Here is a 27,255-nt window from a genome sequence, read left to right as displayed (position 1 = left end):
TGCAGCTAACAAACTAATCCACATGTGGGACCGAAAAGAAATATTGACTAAATTATGTTTTTTAAGTCACTGGTTCTCTAGTCTTCATCAGTTATTTCCTTTGTTGTAGTAGGTGTAGTATTTTGCTTGCTGCCACTGGAACAAGGCTCCTGACTAGCGCTGGGCGACATGGCCTGAAATAAATATCACGATATATTGAGGATTTCGCCTTGATAACAATAAATGGACGATAACTACAAGTATGTGCAGAAACAAAAGTTGTTCACTAGATGGGGCTGTCACATGTATTACATCTAGGTGGTGCAACTTCTTAAAGGGACATGGACGTTGCCAACCTACACACACATCTTTTCATGTTTTTATTATAACATTTATTGACATGGGAAACATTATCTCAATAAGAGTCAGAAATTTCGATAATGATACATTTTCCATTTATTGCCCAGCCCCACTCCTGAGACATTAAAATGTTAATTTCATAAGAGAAAATTGCCTAAAACAGCCATTTCTTAGGTAGGATGTGACATCTCCAGTATTTTACAGTTTTTCTCCATATCATAGATTTTTTTTCCTAATCTAAAATGGTCAGAGCTTGCTTGTAGAATGACATCACTGGCTTCAAGGCAGATTGAGTTGATTGGCACTAGCCACACATAAAGGAAGGTGAGACAGGCACATAAAAGGTACAACTGGAGCCTGTACACATAAACATGATCTTTTGAGGTGAAAACAGTTCAGGTTGGTTTCAATGGTTCTAGACACTTTGCTAATGTTTAAACTCACCAGCTGTTTAGATTTCTTGAAAGACATGACATCATTATCATCACTATGAAGCTCGACATTGGTTTGTGAGACATTTGTGGGATACTTCAGGTTAAAGAAATGGTTTTTATTTTATTAAAACTGTGACATTCTTACATTTGCAGGTAAGTTAGGGTACAAGCTAAAGTCCTGTCATTCGAAAACTGAACCTTGTGGAACTCCGGTATTGCAGATTTTATAGGTTTACCGTATCATCCAATGGCAGCTAGCCAACCCGCTACAGTATGCTTTCTAGTGCTCAGCTGCATCATCTTCTTCTGTTGTGTTTCAGACTCTGGCCTTATCATGAGCTGTGATTAGCTGACATCACCATCTAAACACATATTGGTGGCCACTAGTTAGCTGTTGCTGATTGACGTGAATCTCTAAAATCTAAAAGTTGTGGTTTTCTTCTTTTTTGTACGTTTTTCTGGATCAAGGACTTCTTTAGGGGTTCATGAATGAATAAAGAGTCAACAGAACTTGTGGGCAAGGTTTGAAGATCTAGGAATTAAAAATCAAAATAAAAAACTGAACACCAAATGAGACTATCTGTATGACATCTTAATGAAACAGACTTCTGTTGTGTCTTTTGTGTTTAGAGCATGACGAGTGCCTCAGCGGACTGCATAACTGTGATGAGAACGCCTTGTGCTTTAACATGGTTGGAGGCCACAGCTGTTCCTGTAAGCCAGGTTACACAGGCAATGGAACTGTCTGCAAAGGTGAGGCCTTGTCTTTTGGTTTAAAGTCCTATTTATGAGGCTCTTGCTTCATAGTTGCTTTTCCAACCAAATTAGTAGATTTGAGTCCACTAATCGATGGATAATCCTGGTAAATCTTGAATTCTCCTTGTGTGTTTCTGGAAAGTATTCCCAAAGATTATTACTCTATATATGTATATATTTTTTTCACAAATTAAAACAATTATCTCCATTCTTAATTATTCCTCTGTCACCTTCGTTGGTCTTCGAACCTGTGAGTCACAGGGTAAACTTAAATTTAGACACAGTTCACACTCGGCGTTTGTAATAAGCTGCAATTTTATGAAAGAACTAAAAAGCATGAGAGCCTATAATTTTTAAGAAAGCTATAAAAATCTCACTTTTTTTGAAGGTGATGATTTAAGTGGCATGATAACATGATAGTCTACTGTAGCTGCACAAGACAAACTCTCACCAACAAATTGAAAATACAGTGCAGGCAACAGTTAGTACCTAACCACCATAAGTTGAATACTGGTTTAAAAATCATTGAATACAAAAAGGGGGCTCGCTCCAGGGGGAACTAGCTGACAGGCAATTTGTTTGATGTGTTAAACAATAACCTATGTATATGGCATTTAGTGCATAAGGCCCTTTGGGTAAAATTAAAGATCAGAAATATCTCAGTGACCCCTAAACACCATAATGCATCCATTTTAGAAGGCATCATTAAAATGACTATTGCAATCTTCCTCTTTGCCTCCACCTTGAGATCTGACCACTTACATATGCTACACCAAAGAAAACCTTTGTTTGACTTATTTCAATTTTTTTATCTGCACCTTGGTTGCTCTGTGGCTCTGCCACAAACACATCTCACTGCTGCAACATCACAGTGCCTCTCCAAGGCAATACAACTTGTCAGTGCCTCCACCTCACCCAAATGCACCTCGATTTCAATCTTGGTAAAATTCTGTTTTCTGGACCTCTTGGTTGCCATGATTACCCATAAAAGGCCACCAATCAGCTGGCTTACGTGTATGCAGAATATTCTCATAGTGCTTTGCATTGACCATTTATGGCAGAAAGTGGGTGAGTAGGAAGCTGTTAGTTCAAAAACACCCGGGCACATTTCGAGGACAGGCGGGCTTTATAAACCAGGAATTGCATGCAGCCATACATAAACAGTGTTTTACTTGTCTGAAAAAAAACTTGCATAAGTATATTTTCTTTGCAGAGTTTAGGTAGTTTTAGTGACGATTTTATGCAAAGTATTACAAACAAGCCCCCAGCTTTTTCCTAAAATCTCAAAATGATTCTGAATGACAAAGTGTCAGAGAAGAGCAATGGGCCATTCTTTCTTGGATTTCCACTCTTCTGGATTTTATTAAGGCTTCTAAACAACTGTCTTTCTGTTCATGTGCTACTTTTCAGCATTGCCTATTTTGGTAGAGCACTTGCTATGTACAGCCTAGTGGTTGACAATTTTGAGAGCAACAGCAACCATTCATTGTTTCAATCAGAAAGCAATCAAGGGAATGCTTAATCAGATTAGTGTACCTGATTAGATAAATAACTGATTTATTTCTTAAATTAATTATATTTCCACTGAGGAAACTTGTGTGTTAATAATAATGAACTTTTAAAGTCTAATTACTTTTCACTTGATGTCTTGTGATTTTCCAGTAAATACAAATCTGAGTAGCCAAAACCAAAGAGCCAAGGCTGTGCTTTTTCTTTATATATTATAAGGCATTTGCTTCAGGTACTTAAATAAATGTTCTGTATCCTCCAGCAGCCACTGAAGAGCTCTGCGACTAGATTTAATGAGTGCCTCTTTCTGTGTGTTGTTCTATTAGTAATCCGTGCCCTCCCAAGGAAATTGATCTGGCCTTGGCTGAGTAATGGATTACTTCATTAGAAATCTATTAGTGGGGAAGCTGCACTCATTTCACACAATAATTAAAAGACTATTTATTGTGAGAATTGGACATTTGGGACAAAAAAAACTAAGCAGTATTAAAAATAGTTATTTTTATTTTTACTGTTAATTAAAACTTACTACAACTCATTATGTAACTCATTAGAACTCCCTTTGTTTTCAATACTTTTCACTCAATAAATCATGGTTGGATTTGTGTAAATATGACAATTAATTTAATTTAATTCTCTCAACATAAATGACCTTTCTGTGTTTTGGGGATACATTAACAAACAGCCAAGGCACAGATAATGAACATTTTGGAATTAACCTTGCTGTGATGCATTAATCATGTGAAGTAATATTATATAAGCTTGTAATGGATCACATCACCAAATTAGCTCTTATTTCTGCATGCAAATAGTTGTGCTGCTGCTGCTGCTGCTGGTCTAATTACATGGTTAATAATCATTACTCCTGGTAAGTAATGGCTCTTCCCCTCTGGTTTATCTGCAGCGATGTGTGACGGGCTGTGCCAGAATGGGGGGACCTGTGTCTCACCTAACAACTGTGCTTGCCAGCAAGGATTTACAGGGGAGAGGTGTGAGACCGGTAAGAGATGGCTTCAGTTTTACTGCTTCATTTCTCTTTTTCCCCTTACTGTGAAAAAAGTGAATGCACAAGAAAATGTATTAATGTGGTCAAAGTAACAAAATGTTGATGCACTTCTATGTCAAAGAATCTTGTGGCTGTGTCTTTTTATGGAGTTTCAACAAAACTAGTGATGAGTGAAAGCACTTTATATGAATTTCACATTCTTGATCTTGTGTTTGAGGCAATGTGGTCCATTTGCTTCAGACATTAGGACTCAAGCCTGAGAGGCCTATGTCACATTTATGTCCCACAAAGACTTGGCTTAGACTTAAAGTTTGAAACTCTGAACAATCTTATGTAACGAGAATCAAAAGTAAGACAGTCAGATGGACGCAGGCTACTATGAGAGGATAACTAGTTTGCACTGATTCGCTGACACACAAATGCATGGCTACATTGGGGTGGTAAAACATAAAAAAATAATAAGCAGTGAAAAACCTCTTTAAGATGACTTGGTGCTGGAACATGACTTGTGAACACCTCTGGTCTTTGGGTGTTTTAGAGAACAGGTCATCAGTGTAGTGGATTGTAATGTAGATCGATTGACTGGTTCAGGAAGTGGACTGAAGTCAGTGTGTGATGGTCTAGCCTGGGAACAAAGAGAATGTTCTGGAATTAGCCTGGTTACCTGTCTGCTTGTGGAGCTGTTCAATAAATGTTACATGCATGGTGCTTGACGGAAAATCCACGTGAGGATTCTTATTTTCACATAAAACCACAACAACCAGTAAATGTAGAGTTTTCCATTAGTTTTCCCATTTTTACTCATTATTTTTTTTTTATTATTGGTCACTCTGAGTTTTTCATGCAAGCTGAACATGAAAATTGTCTCCCACAACTATTTACTGCATTAGATTCTGATAGAAAATAGGTGAAACTTTTTAATTTGAAAACCCTCACAGATCTACATCACACTGTCACTTAACAATCATGGACTCACCCATCTAGACTCACAATGCGGAAGGCTGTTGTTGATTTAGCATCCAGGAAACAGCAGACAACATCTCGATCAGTAAAGGCTAAACGTTAGCATTAGCAACTCCACCACACGGCACAACTGGGGGCAGCGGTGGCACAGGAGTGAAGTGCTCGCCCCGTAATCGGAAGGTTGCAGGTTCGAGCCCCGCTCAGTCTGTCGCTGTCGTTGTGTCCTTGGGCAAGACACTTAACCCACGTTGCCTGCTGGTGGTGGTCGGAGGGACCGGTGGCGCCAGTGCTCGGCAGCCTCGCCTCTGTCAGTGCGCCCCAGGGCAGCTGTGGCTACATCGTAGCTCATTCCCACCAGTGTGTGAATGTGTGTGTGAATGGGTGAATGACTGGTTGTGTTGTAAAGCGCCTTGGGGGGTCCCAGTACTCTAGAAGGCGCTATATCAAATACAGGCCATTTATCATTTATCATATATAACTCCTTCAGGCTTGTGTTATTTGTGGAAATGAAACATCAGTGTTATAAAACAAACAGAGTTGGTGAAAGAGTCGCAATGCTGTTATCCAATCAGAGGTGAGATGTTTAAAAATCACAAAATAAGACTCCAAATCCTGCTTTCTGAAGCTTGTTGCTCCTCTGGCTGAATTATCCGTCCTGAAACGTGCACCAGAGATTTTTACCCAGAGTACGACTTACAAGGCATTCAGTCCTACTATAAACTGCAAATGTATTAAAAATATGAGTGAATAACCTTATTTAAGCCTATTTGACCTTCTGTTTATTTGTTCCGCAGACACTCACGACAGGTGCGCTGGCATATTTTCTAATGCCCTGATGCAGGATTAGTCCTGCAGTTGGAGCAGAATGAGAGTTATCTCATATCACAGCCTGAATTAATCAGCGTGACATTCTCCTCATACGCTCCATCCCATATCTCCATTACAACTCCTGATGTACAATAACTGATGGGATGCGATAGCTCGACAAAGTAATAAGTCAGCTAGTGTTTATAGTGCAGCCCCTATCACTACTCACTCTCGTTAATGGAAATATGTCAAACATTATCTTGCGATAAGGGTTGGCTGACACAGTGCCTTTTTCTGTTGGGGAACCCACTTTAATCCTCACAGCTCAGCAGACATAATGTGCGTCTGATCCATAGCAGCAACACCTTTCACACAGTCTGTTTCAGAATGTCCTTTAGAGAAGCAAGTGGCCTCGTTAATACAGTCTTCTCAGTGTATGAGTGCGTTTTAATGCAACCTCTCAGATCTCTTATTGGTTCTCCTATTGACTGAGAACTTTCCTTGCTCAAACAGACATTCTTTTTACAGCCAGTCTTAAATTAAATAAATAACGTTAAATAAGAACAGTGTGTGCATGAAAGACTTACCCTTACTGCGCACTGAAAGCATCAGTGGCGTGGAACGTCAGCGAAACGGCACCGCCTCAGATAGAATCCATTATAGTGTATTGTGATGCAGCAATTTCCAGACGCGTCCCAGAAGCAGCACGCCGCGCCGCTAAAGATAAGATCGGGTTCTATTTTATCCGCGAGCCGCTTCTGGGATGCGTCAGTTACCACAGTTAATATTGAGCTATACAGGAAATCACACACGGTTTCAAGGGGAAATCCCTGGTACTTTTCAAAATAAAAGTATTGCAGCAATGCTGTTTGTTATGTATGAAGCTTACATATGATCTAACGGCTTATTTACTCACAGCATTGTTCCAGAAGTGCAGCGGTGGGTATTTCATGGCTTTATTCCAGGTGGTGGAGAGGAACAGCATCACACATCAAACAGCGATGTAAAACGTGATTTCCTTCTTTTTGGTTTAATGGCAAATTGCAATAAAAAAACGTAAACTCTGAAGTCTCGAGGGATCGTTCGATGTCACGAGGGGGTTGGCGGAATTCTCGAGGGATTTTGTGATCTCACGAGTCGAGCGAGGGGCACGGCAGAGAAGCCGTTTCGCTACTGAGACTCTCCCGGTGTGCACTTGAGTGCTGTGATTGTCGCAATTAAACCTTTGTGCTGCCGTTCCGCGCCGCTTTTGCTTCCAGTGTGCAGTAGGCGTCAGCTTTGGTGTAATGACCTCGCCTTCTTTATGTTTTTGGGTAGAGGAGGTTGACTCTTGTTTCTGTGCGATATGTGCAACCATTTAATTGCCTACATCAATAGATCTCTGTTTTCCCATGAAGTTTGTCTTTGGCTTTTTGCACATTAGAATTAAATGGCAAGATAATTGTTTGCATGAATAAACTAAACTTTAGAAAATGAAAGGGTGAAAGCATGATCAGTTCTGCATTCCTTCTTTGGTAGGAACATCAAATACACATGAACATGTCTTGTATGGTGTAGTCCATTCTTTATTGGGCCATGTATGTTTTTGTGTGTGTAAGCACCCTAGAACACACACATAAAACCAACCAAAGTACAACAACAGGTGCATTCACAAAGTCCAGCTGACTTCATCAGAGAATCACATTTCTTTGGGTTTTGTCTGCCAGCTAATGTTGAAGATCTTGCTTTCCAAAAATTAGACAATCAATACTGACTGCAGTTTCTACAGCTGTCCCTAATATAATAATAACAGTTAAATGGCTTTTAGTTTTTAAACTAAGGTAATTTTATGTAAAATGATGGTGCTTCAGGTCTATACGGGTAAAGTTGACTGAGCCATTTCTTTGTTTTTTTATTATTCTAAGATCTGTTTGCTGTGACGGCCATCTTAAATTCCATGCTATCGTTCTTTTTTAAAACACAGAAACGGTTTCGTTACCTGTTTTTTCGCTACGTTATGCTTGCGGCTGCAGACTTCCTCAGGCTGACGCTGATGGTGGCATCACTTCCTTCTCCGTTTATCTGCGGGCAGCAGAGGATGTTGTCGCCCTCTGCTGCCCGCTCTCCCCTCTCCGACGATGCAGTCCCACCACCATCAGTGCAAGTTCACTTCACCACTGACTCCTACAATTCCTCACGTCTGACTCAGCCCTGTGACAACCACTGCCTTGAGGTTCTGTCGTTGTGCTTTTTAAGTCCAGAACCGCTATCAGGGCTCTGTGCAACAAGGCCAAGCCATGTGGCACTGTCCAGGGACTCATCAGTCATTCATTCTGAGACAAGGTGCTCTTCTTTACTGTCTCCTCAGCATGACAGGAGCTCCCGGTGAGGGGTGTGTCTGCTGCAGGAGCTCACAGAAATGCATCGGGGTTAATGTTCTGTTGGATATGCCGCCCTTGTTGCAGGCATGAGGAGGGGGAGGATGACAGAGAGGAAGAGAACAGTGGCTGGGGAGAAAAAGATGGAGATGTTCGTGAGGATTGACAGATGCAAAGTTCAATGAGGGATGGGGAGAAGTAATGAGTTGGAAGGGGTAAAAGGAGGTGAGGTGGAATGGAGGATACAAGATGTTGGAAAAACTGACAGATGCAACGCTGGGATGGGAAAGTCAGTAGGAAGGGGGTGAGTGGTGAGGAGGTAGGGGTTAGTGAGTTTTCCTTCTGCATTCGAATGAGGCTGCTGGAGGAGGAGAAGCTGAACTGGGTGGATGAACATGGAAAAGCTTTCATTGGGTTTGGGCTCCCCACCCGCAGAACCCTGTGAGCTTTTAGAGACCTCCCCAGGGATGCTAACACGTCTGCTGCTGCTCCTGCTGTTGCAGCGGCAGACTGGCGGCCCGTCATGAGCTGCCGAACAAGAGCTCTTCAAGGAGAAGCAGGAGCATGCACTCACAAACACAAACCTAGAAGATGCTCCCAGGCTGTCAGGCTGCCACCTCGTCTCAGATTGTCCTACATTAGCGTGTGCTGGTGCACGTTAGCATCATTCTTTGCCCACGTTTGAATCTGTGTAACTCTATAATACATGTGAAGCAACACTTGTGACGCTGTGTGTGTGTGTGTGTACTTCCTGCCTTGACATTACCATTCAGTGGGGAGGGGGAGGGGACACGTGTGTTGACAGACAGGCAGCAGCTAGAGGAGAACTCATGACACGTCATGAATTATGCAGCTGCAGCCGCACACATCCACTTCAGTCATGGATATGAATGTACGCAGGTCCAGCCTTGTAATGTTTGCCCCCCAACATGCTGCACGGTCACCATGGGAGCCTCAGGCTAGCACTTCACCCCATATTTCTTTAACAAGACATTGGCAAAATGTGCAAACATTACTTTCTCAGTAAGCTGGAGTCCATTTTCTTACAGGAATGGAGAAATAAAAACAAGATGTGCAACTGCATGGAGCTCTCTTAGATTTCTTGGGTTTAGACTTCTGTTGTTTTTTCCTTCCAGACTGCACCATAGAAAGTATTTATTTGATCTTTGTGTATTCCTGCAGAGATACAAAAATATAAAAGGCAGTTTTCTTTGTTGTTTACGTAAAGGCAGCAGACCATTTTATCTTTTATAACATTAATAAAGTGCAGGAGTGACACTGCTCACAAAACAAGCCAAGATATGCTTTCAGGCTTGTTTGTTCACAAATCCACTTTAGATATGTAGACACAAACAGATTTCTATAAGCCGTTCTCTAAAAACCGTACAGTCTGTAAAGCAGCACCCAAGAGAAAACATTAATACCACAGACACTCAAAAACAAATGAAAATGGATCTGAAGTTTAAAGGTTTCAGGTAACTCAAAGAACATGAACTCAGAGTAATTAAATAAACCTGTATGTGAATTTCACAGTTGGCAATGACAGTGTTTTTTAAGGACAACATTCATATTTCATGATTATTTCGTGATTATTGAAATCATCATTTAACACGATTAATCACTGAGTTGGAAAACAGACTCCATTTATTTCTTCTTTTCAGCTAAAAACACATTGGGAGCATCGTGGTGTAGATTGTCAAATTAAGAGCATCAAGTTATGCTTCGACCTCAATCACAGGTCATCTCAGGGGACTAAAGTGGATGACTTTACATCAGCAGGTGACTGGGTTGAGTTGTTTGGTGATGGCTAAATATCACGAGAGTATACTCTATGAAACCAGAATTATATGTTGGACATTGGTTAAATCAGGGGCAGAAAAGAAACTTCTTTAGTCAGATGTTAGTCACTCGAATCCCACAGTGTTGCTATAAAAGCAGAGAAGAGCTGTTACGATTGGAAGAAAATGAGGGGAAAGGGCTTGTTGCTAATGTGACAACATATTTAAAAATGATTGTTTTATGTTGATGAAATGTCTCATAAGTCAAAATCAAACACTGAAATGCCCTAAGCTGTAGACAAAGGAAACCATGAAGTGCAAAACACTAAAAGGAAATACTGTGGCACTTCTGACAGGCTAGATTCATGTGATACTGCATTTACAAGTCGAGGCATGTGCTGGCCAAACTTTAATAGAAGGTTTGCTGACAAGTATGGATGAAGTACAAGTAGCTCATTTATTTTCCCCTCTAAAGTCAGTTGGGAAGGTAGCACATTGTTTCACCTGGTGCTTCTGTTTGACAAATGAATGAGGACATTTCTGCTTTTTTTTACCGGACATGAAGAAAACAGGACATACCGACCTGGTTTAAACTTGTTTCTGTCCAAAAGCAAAGCAGACAAATGACTGGTTTCCAGTAGTTTTCTGACTTCTTAAGCTGTCATACTTTTACTAACGTGCCCTCACATTCTTCAGAGATGCACTTCTGCAGTAATGACACCCTTCCCTGCTCTGTTGCATGGCAACCATTACCTTGGCTCTTTATTTAATTGCTTCTTTATTGTATTTTCAAACATTTTCTCAGAAGTCCTGTGGATTTTTATCTTAGACAAACAACCAGTAAAAATGACACAGGTTTTAGTCCAACTTGAAAAAACCCATTTTTGATTTGTTTTACACGGGCACAAGGTTCTACAGCTCAGATGGAATTGTGTTTTTATAATATTAGACTTCAGCCTTGATTCCTGTTTTGACTTGAGTTTAAATTCTGCAGATTAATCAGTTATCAGTTAGTTATCCATCATAATTAAAACAAACTTTATGGACGATTTATTGAAAACGCTTCGAATCATCATCCGTGACCTTTAAATGTACGGATAAACCATAATATCATTAGGAGGGCGAAAACCTCCTCACCCAAAACTAATCCCACTTAACCCACTGGACAGACTACTCATTTATTTAGTGTTTGCACTGAGCACATCATAAGCTCAGCAGAAAGCATCCCCTTTAACTGAACCATCTGGTGATCTTAACAAAACAGTAACATAAATAATTCAGTAAATGAATCTTTACTGCTTTAGATAAACAAGACTGAAGTTCTTTAGTTTTTGTCACACCCTGTCCTGCCTCCCCGTCCTGTGTCCATGTTAATTGCTCCCAGCTGCCTCTCGTCTTCCAATCACTCCAGGTCCCAGCTCCTCGTGTATTTAAACCCTCTTGTTCTTGTTTGTCTTGTCGGTTCATTGTTATATGTCCAGCGTTTTCCGTTCCTGTCTGTCTGTCTGTCTGTCTGTCTGTCTGTCTGTCTGTCTGTCTGTCTGCCTGCCTGCCTGCCTGCTTGCTTCTTCCCCTGCATTTGGATCCTCACCTCCGCTCCACTCACCTGCACGTCATGACAGTTTTACTAGATTTGGAGGAACACACTGAAGCCTTTAACAACACTCAACATTGAGTGTGTTTACATGCAGCCAGTAACCCTTTTAAAACCCGAATATTCACAATAGTCCGCAGGTCCATGTAAACACCGCCAAAAACCCGGATATGCTCATAACCGGGTTTTTAAAAACCTGGTTACTACACCTGGGGTAACGCTTTTCTAACCCGAATGTTTGGTCGTGTCAACGCATATCGGGATATCCCCATCAAAGCGTGTGTTCTGCGCATGCTCTGTTCGCAAGGAATCTTGGTCTTTTGAGTAGCGAGACGTCTCGTAGGCGCCAGAACACCGGAAGTAAACAACAAGTTGGGAGCAACATGGCGAGTCGCGGCACAGCACCACACTTTTGGAGTGACGAAGAAACTAAAGCACAAACAAACGCGGTCGCTATCTCTTCCGAACTGGGAAACATGTTGTTGTTTTCACGGATACCGGTACAAGAAGAACCGGAAAAGACACATATTGCATCTGGACGTAGCCCATACGTCCTGACGCTACCCCAACGTCCGCATTTAAATCGGGTTATGCAAGTTAGGGGTAACTCTTTCTATTTATGCTTGTAAACGGGTTATTCTGATCAACTCAGAAACCCGAATACCGACCTTAACCCGATCATAACCCGGATATTAGCTGCATGTAAACGTAGTCTTTAACTTCAATACAGGACATCCATTCAATGTTCAATGACTGCTGTTGTGTCCTTGGGCAACCTTGCCTGCAGGTGGTGGTCAGAGGTGCCAGGACAGCTGTGGCTACATCGTAGCTCATCACTACCCGTGTGTGAATGTGTGTGTGAGTGGATGAAGGACTCACTGTAGTGGAAAGCGCTTTGGAGTCCTCTGACTCAGAAAGACGCTACAAGTGCAGGTCATTTATATAAAAGTTTTTGTTTTATCTTTCTAACCAGTGCATGAAATAATTGTACTTTTGTGAGGAGCTTCTGTTTGCTTAAGTCTCAGATATGTGTGTTTTTTGACTGAATTATCAAACTGGTCCTGGGAGATGAATAAGGCAGTAGTTGTTGTATTTTCTTTATTTTCAGCTCATTATCTCCTCCTCTCAGCTCCTGCTAAGCTTATTAAAATCCTCGGCTGAGGGTTAAAATTTCCCGTCACCATGCTGTCAGTTCGGTAACTAATGGCCATCTCCGCCGTCCTTGGTTTGGCTTTCTTGCTGCTTTCTCAAAGGACACCATGAAGTTTAATTTGATCAAATGCTGAGAATGCCCACCTCTGCCTCTCATCGTTCCTTTTATCTGCAGTCTCACGTTCTTATGGCTGCTTTTAATCAGCAGCACTGAGTCCAGTTAAGCATCTGCAATGTTCTTATTGGGACAAGGGGAAAGAGATAAAATATTTTTATGTTCACTATTAATGGTGCATTTTAGATTTGTGACTCCTACACACTCCTGGAGAGGTGCGTTCAAGAGTGCTGTCAGCTATGCAGTTTTACACCTACTCTGTAAATCGGTGTTTTATTGGAAGGAAAAACTCACTTTCTCAAGTCGTGGGTCTTTACAAGCACTCGTCTTTTTCCTATAAGTAAAAAAAATCCAATGATGTTTCTAAATCGCGTTTCTCTGGCTGTTTGCTGTAAAAATAAAATAGTTTATAGCTTTGTAAAACTTTTATTTGAGTTGATAACCAGACCCAATTTTAAATGTGTTTTTAGACAAACACCAACACTTTCTTTTGAAAACTGAGTCAGAACGCTCGGTTGACAGCCACGAATGGAAAAAAAAGTGAGGGGAAGTAGAGAAAAATTACTTTGAGGAGATGTGTGGGCAGTTAAATAAAAAGAAAGATATTGAATTACTGGATGATAGCTGACAAGAGGACATGTAAAGAGAGGAGTGGGATGATGACAAGAGGCCAAAAAGGAAGTGATTTATGATAGCATGTGAAAATGGAAGCAGCAATCAAAAAGTGGGTTAGGACGAAAGGAGACATGGAGATGACCAAGAGTTTATGTGGAAATCATAAAGTGTGTGCAGAGAGAGGAGGAGCGGTGAGGAGCACGTAGGTCACACTGGCATATTGAGAAGGACAGTGAGCGGGACAAGCCCAGGCAAGCAAAATAGTTCCTTCAGACCTCATTAACATTGATGGTTTGCTTCAGGGGGGTTGTTAGGATTTTAGACAGCATGATGGCTCATAGGGAAAAAGAAAATAGATGAATTAAAAGATGTAATTAGTCAGTAATAGCTTGTACCTTTCACGTTTTTGCTGATGATTGCCTGCTTTATACCCTTGGATTCAGAAAGTAATTCTTCAGTTAACAGTCTGGTAGACTGTTTGAGGTTAAGAGGTGGATGCTGGGAATTTTTTGTGCCTCAATGATGAAAAGACAGAGGCAGTCCTATTTGGGCCAAGTGGTCGTATTGACACCACTTCACATGACTGTGGACCGTTTAATTCCCAGTTTAAGGCATCAGTTGTTAACCTTCGAGTAAAGTTTGACAATGCTTTCAGTTTTGATACACATGTAAATGGATTTGTCTCCTCCTCCTTTTATCATTTACAACGTTTGGCCAAAGTCAAACCGTTCCTGACAGCATGACCTAGAAGCAGTAGTTCATGCTTTTATTACAACCCACACTGACTATTGCGATTGGGTCTTATTTGGGGTGAGCAAGAGCACCATAGCGAGGCTACAGCTGTCATGGTGAGTGTTGGTTTTGGACCCATATGCAGGTGAGTGAAGCTCTGAGGTAGCAAAATACTTAACTCCATTTATTGCAGGGACTTGGGAGTGCAGAAACAACAGCAACAGAAGCACGTTGACATGGGGAGATTTAAGACAAGGACAGCAGATGAACCGACAAAAGACACAGGACTGACAGGGCTTAAATGCACAGGAGCAGGTGATCAGGTTAACAAGAGGCAGATGCAACCAATACACACAAGGGGAGATGAGAGGCAACCAAGCCTGGGAAGCAGAACAACAACAACTGGTGCAAAACGCGGCTGCCAAACTCCTAGTGGATAAAAGGAAGTTTGGTCGTGTTACTCCGATCTTGGCTTACATTGGCTGCCAGTTGATTTTAGGATTTGTTTAGTTTCTTTTAAATATGTTTTTATATCATTTTTAATTTCCTGTGCAGCGCTATATAAATAAAGATCGACTTGACTTGACCTACAGCATCAAAGCACCTCATCAAGTTGGATGTTTTTAAAGAAAAATCTGATTATGTTTGAAAGTGATGAAGTAATAGCTGTGTAAAACTTGAAAACAATGTGATTTGCAATCTATTGCAAGTTTATGTGCAATCTGTCAGCATTTGGAGCTTGTGCTGTGAATGTCTCTGCTACCATCACAAAAGGTTTAAGCTTAATATTTATACAAAGGAGTTTTTGACATATTTTAATATTTGTGTTTGCTGAAGTGAACTTGCTGCCATGGGCTTCTGATTTGATTTGAGTTGTCTGACTCCATCCATCCATCTATTTTAATCCGCTTATCCAGGGTCAGGTCGCGGGAGCAGTAGCCTAAGGCGAGAGGCCCGGACTTCCCTCTCCCCAGCCACTTGGGCCAGCTCCTCCGGGGGAATCCCAAGGCGTTCCCTGGCCAGGTGAGAGACATAGTCCCTCCACCGTGTCCTGGGTCTACCTTCAGGTCTCCTCCCGGTTGTACGTGCCCGGAAAACCTCACCAGGGAGGCGTCCAGGAGGCATCCTGACCAGATGCCCGAGCCACCTCAACTGGCTCCTCTCGATGTGGAGGAGCAGCGGGTCTACTCCGAGCCCCTCCCGAATGACCGAGCTTCTCACCCTATCTCTAAGGGAGAGCCCAGCCACCCTATGGAGGAAACTCATTTTGGCCGCTTGTATCCGCATTCTTGTTCTTTCGGTCACTACCCAAAGCTCATGACCATAGGTGAGGGAAGGAACGTAGATCGACCGGTAAATTGAGAGCTTCACCTTCTGACTCAGCTCTCTCTTCACCACGACAGACGGCACAACGCCCGCATCACTGCAGATGCAGCACCAATCCACCTATCGATCTCATGCTCCAATTTTCCCTCACTCGTGAACAAGACCCCGAGATACTTAAACTCCTCCACTTGGGGCAGGACCTCATCCCTGACCCGGAGAAGGCATTCTACCCTTTACCGAATCAAGACCATGGTCTCAGATTTAGAGGAGCTGATTCTCATCCCAGCTGCTTCACACTCAGCTGCAAACCACTCCAGCCAAAGCTGAAGATCACGTTCTGATGAAGCCAACAGGACCACATCATCTGCAAATAGCAGAGACCTGGTCCTCAGGCCACCAAATGGATGCCTTCCACACCTTGGCTCCACCTAGAAATCCTGTCCATAAAGGTTATGAACAGAATCAGTGACAAAGGGCGGCCTTGGCGGAGTGCAACTCTCACTGGGAACGAGCCTGACTTACTGCCGGCAATGCAGACCAAGCTCTGATACCGGTCATACAGGGACCTAACAGTCCGTATCAGAGGGCCTGGTACCCCATACTCCCGGAGTACCCCCCACAGGGCCCCTCGAGGAACACGGTCAAACGCCTTCTCCAAATCCACAAAACACATGTAGACTGGTTGGGAAAATTCCCATGCACCCTCCAGGATCCCCCTAAGGGTATAGAGCTGGTCCAGTATTCCACAGCCAGAACGAAAACCACATTGCTCCTCGAATCTGAGGTTCAACAATCAGACGGACCCTCCTCTCCAGAACCCCTGAATAGACCTTACCAGGAAGGCTCAGGAGTGTGATCCCCCTGTAATTGGAACACACCCTGCGCCCCCCCCCCCCCCTTTTTAAATAAGGGGACCACCACCCCGGCCTGCCAGTCCAGTGGGACTGCCCCCGATGTCCATGCGATATTGCAGAGCTGCGTCAGCCAACGCAGCCCCACAACATCCAGAGCCTTAAGGAACTCTGGGCAAATTTCATCCACCCCTGGAGCCTTGCCACAGAGGAGCTTTTAACCACCTCAGTGACCTCAGCAGCAGAGATTTGAGAGGCCAACCCAAAGTCCCCAGACTCTGCTTCCTCACTGGAAGATGTGTCGATGGGATTGAGGAGGTCTTGGAAGTATTTTGCCCACCGATCCACAACATCCTGAGTAGAGGTCTGCAGCACACTGTCCCCACTATAGATAGTGTTGGTAGCGCACTGCTTTCCCCCCCTGAGGCGCCAGATGGTGGACCAGAATCTCCTCGAAGCCGTACGGAGGTCTTGCTCCATGTCTCACCGAACTCCTCCCATGCCCGGGTTTTTGCCTTGGCGACCACACGAGCCGCATACCGCTTGGACTGCCTGTACCCGTCAGCTGCCTCTGGAGTCCCACAGGTCAAAAAGACCTGATAGGCCTCTTTCTTCAGCTTGACAGCATCCCTAACCGCCGGTGTCCACCAACGGGTTTGGGGGTTGCCACCATGACAGGCATCGACGATCCTGCGACCACAGCTCCGGTTGGCCGCCTCAACAATGGAGGCACGGAACAGGGTCCATTCAGACTCAATGTCCCCCACCTCCCCCAAAACATTTTGGATGTTCTATCAGGGGTGGGAATTGAAGCTCCTTCTGACAGAAGACTCTGCCAGACGTTCCCAGCAGACCCTAGAGATACGTTTGGGCCTGCATGGTCTGACCGGCATCCTCCCCCACCATCTGAGCCAACTCACCACCAGGTAGTGGTCAGTTGACAGCTCCGCCCCTCTCTTCACCTGAGTGTCCAAGACATGCAGCCGCAGGTCAGATGAAACAACAACAAAGTCGATCATTGAGCTGCGGCCTATAGTATCCTGGTGGCAAAAGCACATATGGACACCTTTATGTCTGAACATGGTGTTCATTTTGGACAATCCATGACTGGCACAGAAGTCCAATAACAAAACACCACTCAAATTCAGATCAGGGGGGCGTTCCTCCCAACCACACCTCTCCAGGTCTCACTGTCATTGCCCATGTGAGCGTTAAAGTCCCCCAGCAGAACGAGGGAGTCACCGGAAGGAGCGCTCTGCAGCACCCCCTCCAAGGTCTCCAAAAAGGGTGGGTAGTCTGAACTGTAGATTGGCACATAAGTACAGACCACAGTCAGAACCCATCCCCCCACATGTAGTTGGAGGGAGGCTACCCTCTCATTCACTGGGGTAAACCCCAACGTACAGGCACCAAGATGGGGGGCAACTAGTATGTCCACCCCTGCTCGGCGCCTCTCAGTGGGAGCACCTCCAGAGCAGTAGAAAGTCCAACCCCTCTCAAGGAAACTGGTTCCAGAGCCAGAGCCATGCGTTGAGGTGAGTCCGACTATATCTAGTCGGAACCTCTCAACCTCACACACCAACTCAGGCTCCTTCCCCACCAGAGAGGTGACATTCCATGTGCCAAGAGCCAGCTTCTGTAGCCAAGGATCAGACCGCCAAGGTTCCTGCCCTCAACTACCACCCGTCACACACTGCACCCGACCCCTTTGGACCCTTCCACGAGTGGTGAGCCCATGGGAACGGGGACACACATTTCCTCTTCGGGCTGTGCCCGGCTGGGCTCCATGAGTGAAAGCCCGGCCACCAGGTGCTCGCCACCGTGCCTCACCTCCAAGCCTGGCTCCAGAGGGGGACCCCGGTTACCCACGTCCGGGCGAGGGAACACAGTTTCCATTCATGATTCATCATAAGAGGTCTTCGGGCTGCTCTTTGTCTGATCCCTCACCTAGGACCTGTTTGCCATGGGGTGACGTTGTCTGACTGTTTCTTTAAAATATGTCCAATATAATAACACACACTGCACAGCCAGAAAAAAGGCCACACACTCTTAATATTACGTTCAACCACCTTTAGCATTGATTACGGCACACATTCGCTGTTCATTGTTTGGACAAGCTTCTGTTATGTCATAAGACTTATTTCCATCCAGTGTTGCATTCATATTTCACCAAGATCTTGCATTGAGTCTGACCGCTGCACAAAGCCTTCTCCAGCACATCCCAAAGGCTCTCAATGGGGTTAAGGTCTGGACTGTGTGGTGGCCAATCCATGTGTGAAAATGATGTTTCATGCTCCCTGCCCACCTTTCAGCAGCAGCTGATGATTATTTCACTAACAACATTTCAGGAGCATGAAAACGGACTCACACAGTTAACAAATGTATGGATGAAAAGAGGTGAGTCCAAACTAAATACAGGAAATAGCCTAGCAGCTACTGATGTCGTTGATGTTGCGTAACATGAAACAGAAAAGACCACAGTGAGTCTGCCCACACTGCTGAACAAAAACAGAACATCTCAGTTTCATCACATCTGAAATCTCCCCTGGGCACCTCCCACTCAGCACTCGGGGCGCAGGTAGTGAATATTTAAAACCATGTTCGTACTTTTGCTCTGCGATAACTCCCAAGATGCATTACTGCAGCAGCATGTCCATCCTTTGCTCTCCGTTTTACCCACAAGGTCTGCAGGTCTGTGACTGTTTAAGCTCAAGCGGCTTGTTTAAGTGCAATCATTACATATTCATTATTTATTTAGACATGGCTTTACAAAGCACTCCATCACCCATAATTAGCGTGTCTTAATTAGGCCCTGCTAATGGCCGGAGCTGTCATTTAGCTGGGAGCAACCTGCTGCTTCTGCCTAAATGGCACGTCTCCCAGGGATAGGTTGGTACTGTAGCTGCTGGAGTGTAGTAAATGGCGCCAGGCACAGGACAGACAGCTTCTATAAAAGCTGCAGAATTACGAACATGCTGTTATCCACAGCTACAGCAAAAGGTAAACTCACTTTGTGTTTTTTTAAACACCAGTTAGCCCTGTAGCTAAGGTATGCTAAATATTAAATGCATGTATTTGATATAGCACCTTCTAGGGTTCTACAGCCCCCCAAAGCACTTTACAACGTGACCAGTCATTCACCCATGCACAAACACATTCACACACTGGTGATGATGAGCTACATTGTAGCCACAGCTGCCCTGGGTTGCACTGACAGGGGCAAGGCTGGTGTACACACCGGCCCCTCCGACCACCACAAACGAGCGGGGCTCGAACCTGCAACCCTCTAGCAACAGGGCGGGCACCTAACTCCTCTGTTGCTGTCGTATGAGTGTGTGTCAGCCTCTCTTCCCTTCAGAGCTGGTCGGGTGATGATCAGTAAGTTTACCAACGTTTGATGGGAGAACTCTCATGCAGAAGCCCCTGCCAAGCCCCATTGTGGTGATGAAAGCATTAAGGGAGGGATGCTTGACTTCATATAAACAGCTGGCTGAATAACTTTGGGAGTCCAAAGAAGTTTGTTTTTATGCTACATAAACAAGAGTAGCACTTAGCAGCACAGATGCTGGTGGGTTTTGCTCCAATTAGCTCAGCTGTCACTCACAAACATCCATCCTCCCACTCATATCCTCAAATACTGAAAGACTTGTTTCTGAAACCTTTTTCCTACATTTTTACAAACAAAACGGTCCTAATGCTCACCTCCACGGTTTTTTGTATGCGTTTGTTACGGTAAATTGCCACTGACAAACTTGTGTTTTCAGCTGATCTCTAAGGAATCAGGGAATTATACACGACGTGATTGCAGCGTGAGCGTGCTTGCAGCCACCGATTGTTCACAAGACTTGTTTCCAATTTTCCATGATTACTCATCCACTCTCCCACTCAAAGGCTTGCAGATATGGATTTGCATTCCGGTGTCTGTTTCACCTTCAGGAACCGTGTGTGTATGCAGCTCTGTTTGCCTCAGGTTTCATAATGATTGGCTGATAATTTGAAACGATTCCCTCTCTGAATGTCTATTGAGAGATTGTTCAGTGATGCTGTAAATAAACAGAACGGACGTTTTGCCATCATCCATGTAGTTTTTGGAAGCTGTCATCTTGATCTGATGAGACCAATTTATCTTTGAGCATCTAGTTGTGTTCAGGTGACTGAGGAGCAGAGGATGAGATGTGGTGCTGAATAAATCCATCCAGAGCTTACCAGGAGCATCCAGTAGACCCTTTTGGGAAATGGAAATCATCTGGAATCAGGCCACTGTGTTAGAGATGTCCATGTGACAACATTAACAATGTTGACATAGAGTGATGCAACGGAGCAGCTGCATTTCAACCCCTAGGGTGTCTGTTAGCCAAAGAGAAGGTGAGAAGTGAGAGAAGGAGAGCAGAAAGAGCTGCACTGGTCCAGGATCAGAAAAAAACGATTCAGTGAAGAGGTTATCAGGAGCAGTGCAATGATCAGAAGTCATGAAAAGGGCAGACAAAAATCAGCTCCTGTTTCTGCCCTTTTCTGCTCAGAGAGAGCCAACTGCAGACTTTGGCGAGACTAATATTGAAAGCACCTGTTTTTTGCCTCAACTTTGAGGTGGATGAGGAGGAAAAGGAACACCTGGGAAGGTGAAGGCGGTGGATGAATAAAATGGGAGGGAAACAGACTCTTGGTGAACAGATGTAACAAGCTCAGGAGGAAACGACCGGACGCTTTTCCCTCTGTTTCGTCCTCCGAGAGCGGCTTTAATAGAGTTCGTGTTTCCGGCCTGCCACTCAGGATAACGAGAAGAATAACTGCAGTCTGTCTTATTCTGGCTTGTTCTCTTTCTTGAAATTGTGCTCCTCCTTCTTTTGACTTCTTAAGTTCCCTTCTGTCTATTTCTGTGTCATCCTCCTCCTCCTGTCCCATCCTCATCCTCTCCTCTTTCTGTACACACTTGGTGTTTATGTCATTTTCTATGTCCCATCAACACCAGGCAGTCTCAAACTCAGATTTGATTTAGTTTGCAAAGTCCCATTTCCTCGGTGAGGAGAGAGAATTATTTAACAAGTGAAAATCCCGAACCATCCGAATCCATGATTTAACAAAAAGCCTTGTGATTCAGCAGGGACAGCTTCTCTCAGCGGCGCCCTTGTCTGTCTGTCGTTGTTGATCATTTAATTACAGTGATCTTTCTCTCTATTTTAACAGAGATGATAAAAGAGAAGACCAGATTTGAGCAGCCCCTGCTGCGCGCCACATTTTTAGTCACTCTGTGTCAAAAGTGCAGTTGAGTTTCGCCGTCCTAAAATGTTTCAACATTTAAAAACCCGATTTGACGGCAGGCTAAGAAGCACGGGTGTGCATATCTTCTGGTCGCGCGTCTGCTGCTGCCACCAGACAGTCACATGTTTAAATACTCAACACATTCTCACTCCCAGCGCGTCAAAAACAAACGCTTGGTCAGCCACCCTCCGCCTCAGACCCCAGACGCCAAAAGTGCCCTTTTTCGTTACTTTTGTGCAAAAAGGGTTTTTCCCCTATTCTGACTGCAGATCCCAGTGCAGCGTAAAACTGACATGATGGGATGTCCGCTGATGCGGCACTGAACTAGCTCATTTAACCGCACCTAAACCTTAACGTTTCACTATTTATAACCTTCCCCTCACCCTCATCCTAACCTTAACCCTCTTGCTACCTAAAACATTTCTCTCACTGTGATCAAGCGTTTGTTTCACATGCATTCTGACTGTGAATTTTCGTATTTGCCGCCCAAGAGGAACGTTAGAACATACCATCTGGCGAGGGGGAGGTTACAAATATCCTCTACTTTTAACGTCCACCATGGTAGTTGAAACCTCCCCCTCACGTTGCCTCCGTCCAAACCCGACCATTGAGGAGGCGGTTCCCGCCGTTCACTTCATAGAGTCGAGTTTTAGAGCGACCGACACATCACTAACGTGTTAGCTAGCAAGATGGTTAAGGTTAGAATAGGGGTGAGGGGAAGGTTAAATAGCAAGGGGATGAGGTTAGGTCGAGGTACAATGATCTTGTTTGGTGCCCTGGCTGCGGATATCCCATCGCGTCAGTTTTACGCTGCATTGGGATCTGCAGTCAGAAAAGGGGAAAAACCCTTTTCGCACATAAGTGATGGAAAAGGGCACTTTTGGCGTCAAGGGTCTGAGGCGGAGGGTGGCTCACCAAGCGTTTGTTTTTGACGCGCTGGGAGTGAGAATGTGTTGAAATACTTGAATGAAACTGGCTGAAAATAAAATGTATTTTTAGACGAATTACTTCATCACCGCCGTGTGATATAAATAGCATCCCACTGCTCAGTTGTGCTTTGAACTTTTTCATGCAGCCGTAATGGGGAGGCTGACTCCCAACGTTTCAGCTCACTCTGGCAATGCACCTCATGCATTTTCTCCCTCTTTAAAAGCTCCATTTGCTTTTATCACACTGAAATTCACAGGCAACAAAGAGCATGGGAGATTTCTCCTCAGGACGTAATAATTTGCAACGACTGGATTGTTATATCATTTGACGTAGGCTTGTAATTTCAAGCTGGGTCCTTTAAGAAAACCCTAATGGGAGAAAACTAGGTGAGATGCTCCCACCAAGTTAGCGATTAGTAATGGCATCGAACATCAGAGGCAGCTCTTTGAATGTGTTTTTATTGAAGCAGATTGTGACGAATGTAAGTCATTTTTTCAGACAGATAAAGCCCTAATCTGCAGGACATTTGATCAACGGTTAATCTGCTGCTGAAATTCTATTTAAAGGCTCAGGGCTCATTAGCCAGTAGATCTTAATCCTATTACAGACTGGGTGGTGGGGGACCACAAGCCCATCCGCCTGTCGCTCTGTGGGGGGATACTGAGGCAGTACAGATGTGAAGAAGGTCACACATGCCACAATGCCATTTTCATAATGAGAGCAGAGCATCGTGCATCATGCGTGATCATAAAAAAGCCATCACTGTGTCGGCAGACACATTTAATCACGATGCATGTGTGGACCGAACATATTTAGCCGTGCTGCATAATAACGGCGCCTTATTCCTTCTAGCATGTGGGTCTGGCCCTTAGTTTAATGAAATGTTCACTGAAATATTAGAGTAATCTGTCTCTCTGTGTGTATTATGCTCATTGTTAACAAGCAAATTGGGTTTCTTTTTTCTGGGTTGATGCGTGCAGGCGTTGCTCCCTGTAATGAAAGGTTTGGACAAGGGAATGAAAAATCAAAAGTGGGGAAAAGAATAAAGAGTCAAGCGGTGAAAAACAGAGAGACAAATACAGGGAGGAGAGAAAAGGGGCACTTAATCAGTCTCACATTAAAGACGAGAGCTGAAGGAGGAGGCAGAGGCGAGGGCTTTTCTAAGTAGTGCTCTGTGAAAATAAACATCAGCTCGGCTGACACCCACCCAAAGGCATTTACTGTGTCTTTCCTGATGTCTGCAGAAAGTTTCAAGCCAAGTTAATGAAAACGGTCCACTCACCTTGGAGATAATTAGGTTATCTACATGAGTTTTACTGGAAATGAGTTGTCAGATACGAGTCAGGAGCTGCTCTCTGTTGTAAGAATAATCCTCTTAGATTGGATTTATTTATTCCCTGCTGTCTTTTATTGATACAGATGTCACTCTCTGGAATGAAACTATGTTTGATCGATACAGCCTTTGGTCTGGATTCTCTCAAAGGCTAGACATGTTTTATTAATTATGAGTCAGTCAGCTTTAAAAAAATGCCCAAGAGGCAACAATGGAGCTCAGCTTCAGTCACAGTGAAAAGCAAAGCCTGAAACCAGCGTGTATCGACGTGGATGTCTTATTGTCTGTCCTCTTCTTCAGATATCGATGAGTGTGTGGACGGCTTTGTTGAGTGTGACAGTAAATCCACTTGTGTCAACTTGCCCGGATGGTACCACTGCGAGTGTCGTGATGGCTACCATGACAACGGCTTGTTTTCCGCCAACGGAGAATCGTGTGTGGGTGAGTTGCTCACCGTCGCTTTCTTCACAAAAGTATAAGAAAATAATAACCACACTTTGGTGACAATATTAGAGTTTTGACTCACAAACTTGTAAAGTACACTCATGGTAAAAAATAAAATAAAATAAAAAAGTCCTGCCTCTTTCAATCTTTGTATTTTTTTTCTGGACATGTCAACAGTTATTTAGAAAAAAACATTTTTTTTAAATTAAGATGATGTTTGCTGGTCAGCTGTGTGTACAGGTGTGTGTAAACTCACGACCAAAGAGGAAGGACATTAACAGATGGGAATAACCTGTTGCTGGGTTGCTGATTTGACCATCCCTTGTCATTCTGCCATTGTGTCCTTGGGCAAAATACTCCATGTCTCTTGATGACTCCCCTCTGTGTCATTCACTTTGGATAAAAGTGTCTGCTAAAAAACAACATAAACATTAACATAAGAAGGGTCAAAGGTCATGTCCAAGCATTATTATTCACAAGTGGAAAACAGTTTAAGACATCGATCAATCGTCCCAGCAGTGGATGATCCAGAAAAGGAAACTCGTTGTTTTAGGTTAATGCTCAGAAAATGTATACAAATAATAATAATACCAAGAGCTTTATGACAGGACTGAAACTACACTAGTAGACTATGGCTTGTTTACTGTACTTACAACCATGGCAGCTTGGCTTAGGTTTGCTACATCATAATAAACCTCAGAACGATGTGCTTTGAATCCGAATCAGAAGGTTTTATTGCCATGTATGCGAGAAATCACATTAGGAAATTATTTCGGTACTTGGTGCAAAAGAAGATAAAAATAAGAGATAAGCAAAAATAGGAAGTAACAATATACTCATGATCAAATAATAATATAAAATGGCAATAATTAGAGAAGTGGCTACTATATACAAGACATTGTAGGTACTGGTGAGAGTGGATCAGTTCAGGTACAAACACAACACCGGGTCATGTGACTGGAACCAAGCGACTGGAGTGGGCAGCCCTAGGATTTACATTGATGAATCCAATAGCAGAGGGGAAGAAACGGTACTTATGGCGAGTCATAAAGAATGTCCAGGGTGACACGTGTCAGTTGTTGTCTGACCTGCACACCTCAATGTCCTGGAGGTGTACAGGTCCTGTATGGAGGCGAATATGCAGCCAATGACCTTCTCAACAGAGCATACAACAGCTTCTTCTTATCCCTGGTGGTAGCTCCAGCGTACCACACGGTGATTGAAGAGGTGAGGATGGACTCGATGGACAAATGAGAACAAGGTAGAAATGTTTACACATGATTCACAGAGTCATGTGTGGCAAAAAACAAATCAATTAAACACATCATATCAGCACAAAACAGCCATTGTCAACTGTCAACATGGTGGTTAAGGGCTGAAGATTTGAGCTTGTGGACCATGAACTTCTGTATTCTAACGTCTGGCCAACAGCTACAGCTTGGGCCAAATGCTGCTGTAAAACAAGACAATGAGCCCAAACACAACAGCAGATCAGCAGATAGCTTAACTGGTTCAGAGCTATGATTGATTTCTTTATTTTTTTAGATGACATCTCAGTCATGAAGCATTCACCACGATTCTGTGTCCAATTAGAGAAATAGAGTAGCACAACGTTAGTGAAAGATAAAGCCAGCAGCAATCAAGCTTTTTGATCCAGGCTTTAATTAGTGAGGTATCATTGTGTTTCTGTTTTTTCATCTTTTATTTCTTTTCCCCAAGTGTCACATCGGTTTTATTTTGCAGCCTGTTCATATTTTAGAACATTGTGATTCAGCATGTCGGAAGACATGTCAGAGCTGTCAGAACAGAAACCCTCAATCAACACCAACATGGAAGTAAAGCCTGCAACAACAGTGCCGGCGCTGCTCTGCTGTTTGACCTCGTCTGAGCTGTCGGCTTGAGCTGAACGAGGCAAGAAGAAAAGAACATTAAGGGTGCTCTCAGATAAATAAATGACAGAATATTAACCTGGCTGCACGTCGCAAAGATAGAATTGGACCAAAAGTGGGTTTCTGGGTTACGGTACGGTTGCCTGTTTCCCCCTAAGAATTGCAAAGCAATTGCGTGTGTTGCTTTCGTTTACTGTTGCCTTGCATGCTGCAATAAAGCAGCATTAATGGCTTTTGTACTCACCATTTTTCACCGTCCGCTCACAGGAGCAGTGTATCCTGAGCCGAGCATATGTATGATGTCGTTTTTCTTGTGCTCCCTGCAGATATAAATGAATGCAAGACAGGGAGGAACACCTGTGCCAACGACACAGTGTGCTTCAACCTGGAGGGAGGCTACGACTGCCGGTGCCCCCACGGGCATAACTGTACTGGAGACTGTATCCATGACAACAAGGTCAAGCACAGCGGGCAGATCTGGGTGCTGGACAGCGATAGGTGCTCGGTGTGTTCCTGCCAGGTAAGAAATGGAGCAAAGATAGAGACTTGAAAAAAGAAAACGTAAAGATGGATGTGATCTAAAGTTTAGTTAACAAGTCCGCGTTATGTTTTACCATCAGTTCTTTCTGTCTTTATGTCATTCGTACTTTTTGAGTATCCAGCTGGTTTGTGGAAGGTTTTTCTTCCAACTTTGTTTATTTTCTCTCTGAAGAAGAAAAGCCAAAGCAAGTGTTGAACTTCCTCTTTTGTGTGACTGATGTCATCGCCTACAGGGCCAATCAGCAGCAAATGTCACTTGCTTCTGTTGTGTAGCTGTGCCACCCCCCTTCCCAGCAAGTGTCTGACATTTTCAAACACACAGAGGAACCAGTGAAGAGAATGATGCTTTACTTCCTTCATAATTAGATATTGTGTGTGTCGACTGATGAAGCACCACAACGTCCAATCGTAAAACCTCTTAGATAAGTTTGATGTGCAAACTCCTTTTAACAAATAATGTTGAATCCACTGCCTCTCTAAAAACGAACGTTTGCTGTCATTTGCACTCAGTCTTGATAAATAATTG

The 27,255-nt window shown here is 43.6% G+C and overlaps 1 protein-coding gene across 1 annotated transcript in view; it reads left to right on the top strand.

The window, feature by feature from the left end:
• The window catches only part of nell2a (neural EGFL like 2a), a 449,405-nt gene that overhangs the window by 87,920 nt on the left and 334,230 nt on the right, over nucleotides 1–27,255 (top strand). Inside the window, exons 14-17 of the mRNA XM_054733610.2 lie at nucleotides 1,404–1,526; nucleotides 3,943–4,038; nucleotides 24,157–24,297; nucleotides 26,516–26,709. Coding sequence (XP_054589585.1) covers nucleotides 1,404–1,526; nucleotides 3,943–4,038; nucleotides 24,157–24,297; nucleotides 26,516–26,709 — 554 coding nt within the window. The remainder of the gene's footprint in view (nucleotides 1–1,403; nucleotides 1,527–3,942; nucleotides 4,039–24,156; nucleotides 24,298–26,515; nucleotides 26,710–27,255) is intronic.

The sequence above is a fragment of the Nothobranchius furzeri genome, chromosome 4 (assembly GCF_043380555.1).
Source record: "Nothobranchius furzeri strain GRZ-AD chromosome 4, NfurGRZ-RIMD1, whole genome shotgun sequence".
Taxonomy (NCBI): domain Eukaryota; kingdom Metazoa; phylum Chordata; class Actinopteri; order Cyprinodontiformes; family Nothobranchiidae; genus Nothobranchius; species Nothobranchius furzeri.
Note: the sequence above shows the minus strand (reverse complement) of the source record. Positions and strands in the feature narration are given on the sequence as shown.